The sequence below is a fragment of the Schistocerca serialis genome, chromosome 3 (genome assembly GCF_023864345.2).
Source record: "Schistocerca serialis cubense isolate TAMUIC-IGC-003099 chromosome 3, iqSchSeri2.2, whole genome shotgun sequence".
NCBI classification, from domain to species: domain Eukaryota; kingdom Metazoa; phylum Arthropoda; class Insecta; order Orthoptera; family Acrididae; genus Schistocerca; species Schistocerca serialis.
The window spans coordinates 114,053,774-114,067,948 of NC_064640.1; the positions used below are offsets into that span (position 1 = coordinate 114,053,774).

Genomic DNA, 14,175 nt, shown 5'->3' on the forward strand with positions numbered 1-14,175 from the left:
TGCTACTTGCAGGAAATGAGACTATAGAACTGCCAATGTGACAACAGTGTGTGTTTACAGTCATGGACTGAGGGTAATGTAAGGATGATACAGGAACATGAAGGAAAGATGAACTAACGTAATCATTCAGGTTTATTCTTAAACGATCTTTCTTTTTTGATACTTTTTTGGGTCAGTTTTGTGGCCCCTCTGTGTCTGTGTCCTTGAAGGGAACACATATCCCCACACCCTCGATATATAGCCTTATTTGCCTCCTTCATTAACCTTGGCAAGCTCACTCACTTAGTATCCAAGATTTATAGCCAAAGGCCAGTGTCAAACAACAATACAAAATGAAATTTTAACAGAAATGTTTGAACTTTTGAAGCAACCTCGTGGAGGTGATGCTCTGGGTAGATTACAATGCTATTAATGGTTCTTGTGTTTTCAAAGTAGTCATTAGTCAATTTAACATGACCCTCGACTAGAAACGGCACTAGTGGCACTCAAATAGATGAAAGCATGGATATGGCACACATCGGTCAGCTACAAGTGAAACTGAAGAAGAGGTTAAAACTCCAGTTGGTTCATGTCATGAAAATTTAACTGGAAAATTGAATATGCATTGAGTTATAGCATAGTTTCCTCCTTGAACAAGATGACAATGCAAAAAATTCATACAACCATCAGCACACGAGACAAGAATTGGGTGTATGTCTACAACAGTAAGACCAAAGTCGAGTCACCATATGGATGACAAATGATCATTATCCCCCCACCTCGTTATCAAGGAAATTGTGAATTTTTGCTTTCAGTTCAAACACTTAACTACCATTACTATAGAAATATTTTGAAAAGTTTTCTGAGAAACATTGCAAAGGGAATCAGTCATGGCGAGAAAACACATAGGTCCTTCACAATGACAGTGTGGCTGTCCACATGATTGTCAATTAGAAAGCAGGTGAGTTTACTCATTCAGTAACCTTACCCACAGTGGACACTGCACATAAGCTTTTGTTCTAAAAAATAGTCATAGCTGAAAGGACTCTGTTTTAGATGCACACACTTACTAGCATCTAATGACATTTTGATGCCATCGAAAACGATGTCATGGGCACTAATGGGCATTTCAAAAGATTTTCAGGGCTGCATGGTCACTGTTGAGATATGTGTATAAATGTTACTTTTTTAAAACAGACCTCAGGTGCCTAACTCTGTTCCCCCAGTAACTGACTAAACTGATGTTCAGATAGAAGTATCACTTAGTTGTGATATAGGATAAGCCTCTTCATCCATCTAGTGTCTCAACAAGATTATTTTGCTAGATAAAATTTCAAAACAGGTAACTACAGAAACAATTTAAGTTGTGTTATAAAATATCTGATATATAATTATTAGACATTATATTTCATAGGTCAGGCTGTTCCAACACTGCCATATGGGGCAAGGGCATTGCTGCCCACCCCTCATCGCACTTGCGGGCAGGCACAGGTAATGTAAGCACATTGCCAGACAGCCCTATGCATGTCTTATGTGCACATGCGAACCGATTGACCACCACTGCCTTTGTTCACTAGTTCTCTTGGCCAGTGGAGTGCAACTGTGTGTGCAGCAAGACTGCCTGTGTGTTAGCCATATGCCCACCCCTTCCCACCTGTGCCAGTGTCTGTCCAGCTGTCCCCAAGTGGGCAGCACACAAGTTGAAATAGCCTGTCATAGCCTTCTGTGACCTAACAATAGTATACAAAATAACAGACTCAATGGCTACAAATATAGCAATCTACATCTGACAAGAATTACCTGGAGCTAAAGAGGAATCAGTCTTCAAATTCTTCAGCTCTCCCAGTACCATCCTGATCTGAAGTTATTAAGTAGTAAAGGAAGGGAATGTGCAAGTAGAAGTTACAAGGGAAGTGTTTTGAGGGGCAGAAACCATTGAAGCCAGGTTGTTTTAAGCAGATTTATTATTGTTTACAATGTAACAGATATCTTACATATTTACAAAAGGAACCAGTTTCTTCTAACATCTGGACCTGCAACAAATTAAAATGAATTTGTTACATGACATAAAATAATTAATCAACTTTGAATGATATATTAGTTGGTAGAGAAGTACAATCTGGTAGAAATTTCCAGGTAAATACAATGTCTTATTTCAGGAGGAAGGAAGCTGGATGTCCCCAAATGTCACAACTCTTGTAAGGTACAGGAAACACACAGGTGCACCCAGTATGAAGTTTCACTCTGCAGCAGAGTGAGCACTGATATCAAACTTCCTGCCAGATTAAAAGTGTGTGTCGGACAGGTTTTCAAACCCAGGACCTTTGCTTTTCGCAGACAAGTGCTCTGCCAATGGAACTACCTGAGCACACCTCACAGTTATGTATTACTTTTCTTACAAGAAAAACCTGTATGTTTATGACACAATAATAATAATAATAATAAAAGAAAAGATTTTTTGAGGACTAAATATGTCAGAATAAGGCAATTATATGACACAAAGTAATAAAAAATTTGAGTACAGGAATTTATTTCACAACTCATGAAAACTTTTAAACCTGAAGGTTGATTTTAGCACCACACTACTTGGCCAGGTACAGTCCTGTTGGAGGTATTATGCCTTGCCTTTCCAATTTTTGAACTGACTTACCCAGCCAGTTATGGGAGCAGGTTACAGTTGGACTCACAGCCACAGTGCAACTTGACATTTTCACATTAGAAAACCATTGCCAGAGGTGAAAGGAGCAATAACCTCCTCCTATTGAAATGGTTAACTCTTTCAACTGTTCCACAACAGACAAGCACTACGGCTACCTAATATCGACAAGAAGAATTCTGTGTAGTAGCTTAAAACAAACTACTGCCTCCATGTCAGGATATGCTACAGCAGCTTGTACGCATGTCAGTTGGCACAAACGCTACAGCCTGAACTACCAATATTGGCCCACTTACCACCCAAACAACAAGACACCTTATGCTGCAATGACTTCACTACTCGTGTTGTATACATGTACAGGGCTGACTTCTCATGGCACGGCCACAGTAGACAACACTGCCACAAACTACATAGCAAGTGGAAAATAAAATCGATGCTAAGCTAATGGGTGAAAACGCGGCAGAAGCTCTGTTATGACTACAAGTAATGCCAACTGAGGTCAGTACCAATTAGCAAAAGCAAAATCGTCATCCACAACAATAAACAATTAAACATGAGCTCAAAAACATAGTCTAGAAAGCAAAATAACAGTTATATTTACTGAAGCAGCATATGGAAGATTCAATAAGGGAATATTAACTGTTGGTCCAGCCACTGGGTTGCATATTTATTTCCTGTAGCAAACCAACAGTCATCCCCATGTGACAGGTTTGCTGTGGCCCCTGAAGTCATGACAGCAAAATGTGTAACTATCTGCTTCACAGATATATCATCACCACCATTCTGGATCAGTCTGCATATCGTTGGAGTGGTGGGATATTAAAAAGTCAGTATTCAGCTAAGGAATAAAAGATTTTTTTCTCTTGGACTAAAAGTAATGGAGATATATAGGGGAAGTTAGAGGAAAAGGAAAAAAGTAAGAGGTCAAACAACAACATGTCAAAGGAAATCTGCCAGTAACCTATTTTCTGTTAGTTTTTTTTATAATGCACATCAAGATTTCTCTCTGTCAAGTAAGTATGAAGTTAGTGGTGACTGTTGTTGTTGTTGTTGTTGTTGTTGTTGGTGGTGGTGGTGGTGGTGTCATCATCGTCATCAAATTACAGTCTATTCTGGAAACTGAATTTCGTAATTCAATTATCTGTACGATTTTACTGTTTAGAATTAAAAACTTTAAATTCATTTTGAATGATATCAAAATATATTTGACTTCAGATTAAATATTTCCTTTTAAATATATTCCAATATACTCACCCTTCCTTACAGGTAGTGTTGCTTCCTCACTAGATGTGGTGACGTGACTCCTTCTGCACCTATAATTAGGTAGGATTTAAAAAAATGTCGAAATAGCATACTATCTGCAAATACTATAATACAGTCAATTAGATAAGGCAACAGTATCAGTAAACAATAAGGCACTGATCAAATGTAATCCACTGGGTACTTAATACAACACGTTTGTATTGAGGATTTCCTAAAAAAGTGGGGGATAAATCCTTCAAAATAACAACAACAATCAAGTTCTTCCAGACAGAGTATGAACAGGAAGATATTAGAAAGACAACAGATATGTAATTACAACTGACTTATAGACAACGATAACACATGTCTCGGATTTCATATGCATTCGTTAAGCTCCACTCAGTCAGCCAACCCCTTCTCCTCCTCCTTCTCCAAAAAAGTGGAAACTCTCAGAGATAGACAACTGAATTGTACTCTGAATAGGGTGTGGAGCAAATGGCTGATCACGGTTACAATTTTATAAGAACATGCACAGTAAAAACGTATCAACAAAGAAAAGAGTTAGTTAATGAAGCTACAGTAACAATAGTCAGAGGAGATGAGGAATTTCATCCATTCCATATTCAATTGCCTTAAGTATTGCATATACTTTGGCATCATAATTTGGTGGTTGTTTAGGAAGACTGAATCTGGAGACATGGTCAGGAAAAACAACAAAGCAGCCATGGGTATCTCAACAGCTTAGACCACAATAAAATCATGAAGTACCTTTAGCCCTCGAGCAGGCATACTTCTGTATGGAATACCCCAACTTTATTTTCTAAGCATGGTAGCATTATTCAACAAAGTATGTGATTATTATGTCTGTTATTCACTTCTGTAATCTTGTATGTTGAATAGAGCAAGTGTCATTCTATTCAGCACATTTTATTACATGTTTACTATGTTACTGCGAAAAGTGGTCGGTCATTGCTGGAGCATATCATTTCCCACACAGCTGGTCACATAAGAAGTTTAACATTACAGCATAGTTCTGCTACTACAAGTGTTATTTGGTGTGCTTAGTGATTTCATTTGACATTTGTGATCATAGTGTAACCACACATGTACTGTAGTCATTTAGGATGACTTCTGAAGAAACACTGAAAATATTGGATGAATTTTCTACAGAAAAAGACGCCACAAAGAGTTGGCAACCTGATAAAAGGAAAGAAAGAGCAGAGGAAGATCAACATAACACTGATTCAAAACTAGACTGTGTTACCAGTAAAAATAATGCAAAACCTAATCAGGATTGTAATGATTATTTTTTTGGTACAGATAATGTACATAAATATCACAAAATGATTTTTCAAAAGAGGTGGGGGGCCTGGAGGAAGCAAGATTTCAAACAAAAGTATCAAGGACCTGCAAACTACTCTAACACATTCTGCTACAAACATCATTGGTGATATTTCTGTGTATCATACAATAACACATCAAGGGATCAACAACAATGGCATCGTCTGATTTTTGCAAGGCAGGGATTCCACAGAAAAACTGAGAATTGAAATTACGGCTGCTATAACCCTGTACATAATACCTGGATACACGCCACAGCACCAGGCCACCAACATGCTACAGTTCAAATACTGTGCCTCCAGTGGTCCACATGACTTGTGCACACAGCACGGCATCCACTGCACCATTTACTGCAGCCCTCCTCTATATAAGCACAGGGCAGCAGGCACTCACTCTCATATTGCATTCATACCTATTGTCAGCAACTGCCTGTATTGTTTCTATGTTTTCAACTGTTGTTTGCTTATATGTGGAAGAAGATGAACTTTGATTCATTGTGGCTGGACTCTTGTTTGTGTCTTACAGTATGATACAAGTGGCAATGTGTTGGTGTTCACTTCTGCATGTTCAGCCTATTTGGTTGCTCCTTTGGTTCTTCTGTCCATGTAGGGATGCTCCAATCACTCCTCAAGTAGCAGAAGGCTCTTACAGTTGCTATCATGAGCTTGTGAGACACACTGACTATGCAAGCTTTCATGCTGTCAGCGTACTTGCCATCCTTTCTCCCCTTTACAATGACAAGGCTGAAGACTGGGAGGCTTATGAGAAGCAGCTTCAGCAACACTTGCTCGCTTTTGATGTCACTGATGCAAATATGTGTAAGGCTTTGTTCCTTTCTTGTATTTCTCCTCAGATCTCCTGGTTGTTGGGCCAATTATCCCACTCCACGAACCTGTGTCACTTTCATTCGATGAAATTTTTAATTGCCAAATTATCACAGTAACCTCAGGCATGCCAGTTTAGTGTGTGGAGTTCTAGCATTGTCATAAACAGCCTAACCTACTGGGCTCAGGTGGCTGAACTCCATGGCTTCAGTTGCAATGTCAGTTTGTTACCAATGCTCATCATGATTCCTATGCTGATTCTGTCTTCTGTGACACCATCATCTGGTCGGCTTCTGATAAGGAGGTGTGTTAATGTGCACTACAGTATGACAATCCATCTTCCTGAAGTGTTAAATATTGTTCAATGTTTCGAGGTATCTCGTACTGCTAGTGATCAGACTGAGACTTGGTGTGACATTGCCACAGTGGCTTCTGTTCCTTGTTGTGTGGCATGAGTCAGTTCTTGGGGGAGGACGATGAAGCAGCTGTACAAATGGGGCACTGGACAGCAACATGCCAAACAGCAGCAACAGCAGCAGCAGCAGCAGCAATGGCAGCACTCCACGCTTCCATCTTGCCCATAATATTTCATGTAACATGACAGGAATGTGTGCCCTAAGTGCTAGGCAACTTGCAGCAACTGTAGGAAAACAGACTGCACGTGTCATTCCCAGCCTCCTCCAGCGGACATGGATATAGATGGTAACTGGGCATTGGTTATTGAAGTGTGAGTGGTGGACAAAGTGCTCAGACTACAAGTGGACATGGATGCAGCTGACAAATTACTGGTGACCTCTGGTGTTGTCCTTGGTTACTTGACATTTGGTGAGTTACAACAAGCAGCATATTCCAATTTTGGGGCAATTTATGGCTTGTTTCTTGACTTTTTGGTACTTGATGATGCTGACACCACAAATTTATTCGATCTGGATGCTTTCAATGCTTTTGGTTTTTCCATTTCAGATATGACGCACTTCATTTCTGACCAGGTACTTACCAGCAGTTAGATTCTCTGTATTCTGAATCCTTGTCTCTTTTCTTGGCTGGGTTAGGTTGTGCCACAAATTTTTGTGGCCTACATTACCCTGAAACCATGTGTGCTCTATTCCAGTGGCTTTACACGAGGAAGTGAAACCAGAATTGGACTCAGATGGGCTGACATTGCTGGGTGTTACACAGCCTATGCCCTATTACATTCAGTGAGTGGTCGACCTCTCTCGTTACTGTTACAAAACCGACTGGTCAGATTCACCTTTGTGGTGAATTTAAAAGTTTCAGTTAATGCTCAATCTATCACTGATACATACCATTTGTCCCATGTGGACAAGTTATTAGCTAAACTCACCAGGGGCCAGTTTTTCTCCAAAACTGATTTATCTGAAGCCTATTTACAGGTTCCAATGGAGGAGGATTCTAAACGGCTCCTTGTGATTAACACGCCGTTCGGGCTGTACCATGATCAGTGTCTCCTGTACAGTGTGGCTAATGCCATTGTGATTTTTCAGCAATTTTTGGAACAACTGGCAATGTACATTCCAGGATGCATGAACTAACTCGACTTCGTTGTGGCAAGGGCATCCATTTAACTTATGCACCTTCTTCACAGTCTTTCTTACTGCAGGGTTGAAATGCAACTTGGCAAAGTCACACTTCTTCGGCCATCCACTGCGTATTTGGGGTGTGAGGTTCCTCAGAATGGTGTTAAGCCTTTACGTCATCAAGCTGTCATGGTCACAGTTCTGCCTCGTCCTATGAATGTCAAAGTACTTCAAGCATTTTTAGGTGAAATTGCTTACGATCCCAAATTTACTCCGAACACTGCTGTGTTGGCCAATCACCTCCTAGAGTTGCTCCACAAGAACTTAAGTAGCCATACTTTATAGACTTATATGGGCTACACACAAATATCAAGGTTAAAATTGTCTCCTAGCTCTGGGTTACAAGTACATAATGTATTTACACGTAAAATGTACACTTTCATGTCTGGAAACGTCACAGTTAATAAAATGTTCCAGGCTAGTATGCCATGGTTGAATTTATTTCACCTTAAAACTCAACATTTCAGCCACATCTATGGAGGACATTTTCAAGGGGGATCGTAAAATCTTTGAATATCTGATTCACACTCTGGCTCACTACTGATTCAGCAAAATTCCACTTCTGCGTGCTTCCATGCAGTGGCTTAACATCACATTTTGAATGGGCGAGCGCTGTTGGCCGGTCATCTGCCATTGTCCACTGTTGCTGTCACCCCATGGTGGAAGGCTGGTACACATCATCGTCAGCACTGGACTCCAAATGTCATTCAATTTCATGTCCCTCTCCTTCCTATCGAAATTCCGTGTAGTTGTGGGGAGGTGTATGTGGGTACCACAGAAAGAATTGTCAAAAAATGACTAGAAGAGCACAAAGGCAATTGCAGAAGAGGGGAGACTGACAGATCAGCTGTTGTGGAACATGCTTTGCAGCCAGGAGACCACCACATTCATTTTGATAAGCCTCAAGTACTGGCAGCTACAAGTGGATATCATGAAAAGTTATACAGAGAGGCCATAGAGATTGTAAAACACCCCGTTAAGTTCACTAGGAAGGAGGAGGGTGTGAAATTGAATGATGCTGATGTGTACAAGTCTCCCACCATGGGGTGATAGCAACAGCAAACAACAGAAGTCCACAGCGGTCAATTGCGCTCAAAAACATGTGAAGTCATGCCACTGCATGGAAACGGAATTTTGCTGAAGGCTGGTAGCGAGCCAGGGTGTGAATCTGACATTCAAAGAAGCTATGACCCCTTGAAAATGTCCTCCACAGATGGGGATGAAATGTTCAGTTTTAAGGTGAAATCCATTCAACAATGGCATAATAGCCCAGAACATTTTGTTAATTGTGATAATGTATTTACATTTCACAATCACACCTATGGGACATTATAAGAACTACATGCAAAGGCATTGTGAGAAGGGTTGCTCTGCTGTGAGTAAGAGAGGTGGACACTTACAGAACAATTGGCAACACTGCTTTACACCACACAAAATCACAAAGTACGAACTCTGCGATCTGATCAGCGATTTAGATCTTTCAAAGCGTAAAACCAAACTCTTGACCTCACAACTGAAATAGCAGAATCTCCGTGTGACTGTGTTGAGGGAGTGTCAGGAAAAGCTTGCGTGTCATTTCAGTACTGAAAACTACATTACATTCTGCAGTGACACAGACAGTTTGTAGGAAGACCTGAACATTACATACAAACTAGATAACTGGAGACACTTTATAGATGGCTCAAAAATAAGCCTGAATGCAATACTGTTACAATAGTAATGAAAGGCCATCCATCGCTGTTGCATATGCTGCCTTAACTAAAGAAAGTTATACCATGTTGAAATCCACTGTAAACTGAGCTACTTACAATAGGCATGCAAGGCTGGTATATGGAAATTTCCAAGTTACTGTGATGCTGTTGAGTTTGCAAGGGGATTACGCTGGATACGGCTGCTATCTGTGTGAGTGGGACAGTTGTGCAAGAGAAAAACACAACAAACAGAGGGAATGGCCTAAACGAAAAGCTCTGGTGTGTGGGTCAAAAAATACTGCCAAAGAACCTCTAGTGAATCAACATAATTTCTCTCCCACCATTGCACATTAAGTTGGGATTACAACAGCATGTGTTAAAGCTGTGCACATAAATGAAGCAGCCTTTCAGTATCTTTGTAAGACATTTCTACGACTTAGTACAGGAAAGATCACAAAGAGGATATCCACAGATATGCCAGCTGCTGGGGGACATACACTTTGAGTCCACTCTAAACCCTGATCAACTGCATGCGTGGCAGTGTTTTCACAACATGATGACATTGTTCTTGGGAAACAGGAGAGCTGAAAATTACAGGAACATTGTGGAGAAATTTATTTATCCTCATAGAGTCACTGGCTGCAAAATTACCCTGAAGATGCACTTCCTTCATTCCCACCTTGGTGTTCCCTGAGGACTGTGGTGCATTCAGTGATGAGCATGGCAAGCAATCCTGCCAGCACATTTCTTTCATGGAACAGTGGTGTACAGGATGATGGATTACTGATACATTGGCTGACGCCAGCTGGATGTTACAGAGATGCTACAGACACCGTCCAAGAGAGGGAGAGAAAGAAATGGCATGAACAAACTACTTAAGTTCAATTACTGTATAAAGCCTATTGATTGCGATATCAATATATATGAAACATAAAATCTCAACTTACTTGTAACCCTGAGCTAGGAGACAATTTTAAATATAATATTTGTCTCCAACACATTGAAATCTACACTGAAGAGCCAAAGAAACTGGTACTACTGCTTAATATCATTCAGTGCCCCAGTGAGCACGCAGAAGTGCTGCAACATGATGTAGCATGGACTCTACTAATGTCTGAAGTAGTGCTGGAGGGAATTGACACCATGAATTCTGCACGGCTGTCCATAAATCTGTAATAGTAAGAGGAGATGGAGATCTCTTCTGAACAGCACGTTGCAAGGCATATCAGGTATGCTCAATAGTGTTCATGTATGGGGAGTTTGGTGGCCAGTGGAAGTATTTAAACTCAGAAGAGTGTTCCTGGAGCCACTCTGTAGCAACTCTGGATGTGTGGGGTGTCGCATTGTCCCACTGAAATTGTGCAAGTTGGTCGGAATGCACAATAGACATGAATGGATGCAGGTGATCAGACAGGATGCTTATGTACATGTCACTTATCAGAGTCGTATCTAGACATATCAAGGGTCCCATATCATTCCAACTGCACACACCCTATACCATTACAGAGCTTCCACCAACTTGAACAGTCCCCTGCTAACATGCAGGGTCCATGGATTCAAGAGGTTGTCTCCATACCCGTACACGTCCATCCGCTCAATACAATTTGAAATGAGGCTCGTCTGAGAAGGCAACATGTTTCCAGACATCAACAGTCCAGTGTTGGTGTTGACAGGCCCAGGCAAGGCATAAAGCTTTTTGTTGTGCAGTCATCAAGGGTACACGAGTGGTCTTTCAGCTCTGAAAGCCCATGTTGACGATGTTTTGTTGAATGGTTTGCACCCTGACAATTTTTGATGGCCCAGCATTGAAATTTGCAGCAATTTGCGGAAGGGTTGCACTTCTCTCACACTGAACGATTCTCTTCAGTCATCATTGGTGCCATTCTTGCAGGATCTTTCTCCATCCTCAGCGATGTCGGAGATTTGATGTTTTATGGGATTCCTTGTATTCACGGTACATTCATGGAAAGGTTGTTCGGGAAAATCCCCTCTTTATCGCTACTTTGGAGATGCTGTGCTCCATCACATATGTGCCGATGATAACATCACGTTCAAACTCACTTAAGGGGAGCTGGAGGTGCCTATGCTGCCCATGTTAAAATCATTAAGTTTGAGGAACATTTATGAATAAACTACCAAATAGAAAAATTTAAATTTTTTTTACATATAGAGTGGTTTAGTATTGCAGTTATGACAGAGGGATTTTGGAGTATTTTTTCTAGTTTCCTTCCAATTATTTTTTTTATTAATGACCCAATTTTTTTTTTTACAAATAATTGCTTTATAATTAAACTGAAATGAAACTACTGAACATATTGCCAAATGGCTGTGTTACAATGTAAGTTTGACCACTAGGAGTGCTGTATAAAAATTTCATCTCTCTAGCTTGAGTGGATTTTGAGAAAATGTTCCTTATATTCGAAAAATTCTAATTTACGGGAAATGGCTATCAAAGTTTCTCAATACATTCCTGCACTATAGGATGGATTATCAGGGTCGTCTTCTTCATCCTCCAAAAGCTACCTCTTCTGTCTTCTTTTCTGGCCTGTTGTTCCATCATACTTCATATGCCTTTCTCTTCTTTCTGCTCCTCTTATCCTTTCTCCGTCAATATTTCTTAGTGCTCGTACAGTGTTCATCCCAGCTGTAAATCCTAATGCCTTCAGAACTTCACACTTCACACTGTTCCCTTGGTTGTAGGTTGCTATTGCATCATAAATGCCAAAGTGCAGTGTTTTATGCTTACAAACACCCTTTTAGGAGTCACTTTCCAAATCAAATTGTTTACGCTCTCATTAGGATTCTGTGTCTTTCCGTGTAGACATTTGTGTAACAATTCTGGCTGTGCTAAGTCATGAAAAATTGGTTTTATTGCATTTATCACAGCTGCTGGCAAACCATGTTTGTGATCATAGTCCATTTTTGCATTATATTTGCACCAGGAATCTTTTGGGCACAGGCTGTGTTGAGGGTATTCATTGGAAGAGGCAGTATGAAGGAACAATGCTCACACTGCTTTTCGCATGTCACTAACATTACTAGTATTTTGCCTTATAGCATACCCATAATATCTCTGTAGACGTTCAATCACCTCATCAGTAAGCCTGCCTCTCCCTCCTATTGTCTTTCCATCACTGAGCTTACTTGAACCCAAAGTCTGTTTGAGCCTTCGAAGCCGTGCACCCATACGCTTTCGCACATGCCCAACGCATTCCAACTTTTCAACTACAAATTCATTTCCATATGGTTTCAGTTCCTCAAACCTTTGGAGTCACCATCCCCAAGGTAGTATTTGTACCTAACGTTGTATCTGGGAACTGAACGTTCAAAAATTTGTTTCACTTCATCCACTTCCATTGCTCCACTTGATCCACTAAAATTTGCCTCACAGGTTCCACTGTGCTCTCCTTTGATTTTATTTTTGCACCTACAATGTTTTGATAATATTGCAACATCTATCACTTTTGCACTATCACCACAAGTAGCAGTTACAACCCCATTCAGGGATTTATGACCCCTCTTTTGCCAGGAACCATCTAATGCCACTACCAAATCCCTAGAACCACCGTTCATTTCTACAGATTCCTCTACTGCTTCCTTCATGGTTTTCAAAGCCATATCTTCAACAGAGGATCCTACCAGTTCACAATAGTACCCAAATTTGCTTGGAGGTGATGGCAAGTTCATAATACCACAAAACAGTTTACCAGCAGCAGACCCTTTTCCAATGGATCGAAGACCATACACAAGTCAAACATTCACATCAAACACTCTAGATCGTCCATTTTCACCAAAGAGACTGGCATGTGAATTGTAGAAAGTCACTTGATACTTGCAACATGCACAGATTATCTTCATCTCACAAGCTAAACCAAAGTGCTTTGTTATCTCTAGTCCCACTCCTACACTTGAACACATTTTGCACAGAACACTTTCTATCAGCACAGAAGATAATAATCCAATATTCAGTACTTCATTAATATCATCACTGTCACTAACATATTCATGAAATCTGTCACTTCCACCAGTCAGCTTCTTGCTAGAAGATGTCACAGGGCTATGGCCGGCCATGTGTTGCTTAGCAGAAGAATGCACTGTTTCAGTAATTGTAGTATTGCAACTTGGTATTAGTGTTAATTTTCTTTTCCCTACGTTCTTCCTCTTCTTGTATACACGGTTACTAAAACGTGGCATCGTAACCAGAACAACGCTTTACACAAAAAGTATAATACTACCAACGACAGGCGCAACACTGAACTAATTCGAAACGGTAAACAGCAAAGAGACGATGTTCCACACTCTTAGCACTTCATTTGTCACAGAAAACAATGTAGCCAACCCTTGCACACTCGCTGTATGTGTAACATAAGGCGCTGTATGCGTAACAGGCCGAGAAAAGCCCAAGCAGTTCGCCAGGAAGACACGAGAGGGTGTTAGATGCATTCAGCGGCTGCCCATTTCCTCTGCAGGCGTGGGGGAAAATGGTAATAACTCCACTTCTAGGGCGAGTAGAACAATAATTCAAAGTTTACATTAAAGAGGAATGTTCCAATTAATTTTCGGTAGGGGGGAAGTAATTTTTTTGGATTTGACCACCTCCGGCTCCCCTTAAATCTTGATAACCTGCCACTGTAGGGAGCAGTAACTGATCTAACAACTGCAACAGACACTTGTTGTCTTATACAGGCATTGCCAATTGCAGCACCATATTCTTCCTGTTTACATATCTCTGTATTTGAATACACATGCCTATACCAGTTGCTTTGGTGCTTCAGTGTATAGACACTGTCTACTCTGGTTTCTGCAAAAAAAATTCACTGTGGACCAGTGATACTTGAAAACAA

At 40.6% G+C, this 14,175-nt stretch overlaps 1 protein-coding gene across 1 annotated transcript in view; it reads right to left on the reverse strand.

Moving 5' to 3' along the window:
• Positions 1–1,925: 1,925 nt before the first annotated feature.
• The window catches only part of LOC126469802 (uncharacterized), a 129,497-nt gene continuing 117,247 nt past the window's right edge, over positions 1,926–14,175 (reverse strand). The window contains exons 12-13 of the mRNA XM_050097060.1: positions 3,890–3,948; positions 1,926–2,012 (exon numbers count right to left, since the gene is read on the reverse strand). Coding sequence (XP_049953017.1) covers positions 3,896–3,948 — 53 coding nt within the window. The 3' untranslated portion in view covers positions 1,926–2,012; positions 3,890–3,895. The remainder of the gene's footprint in view (positions 2,013–3,889; positions 3,949–14,175) is intronic.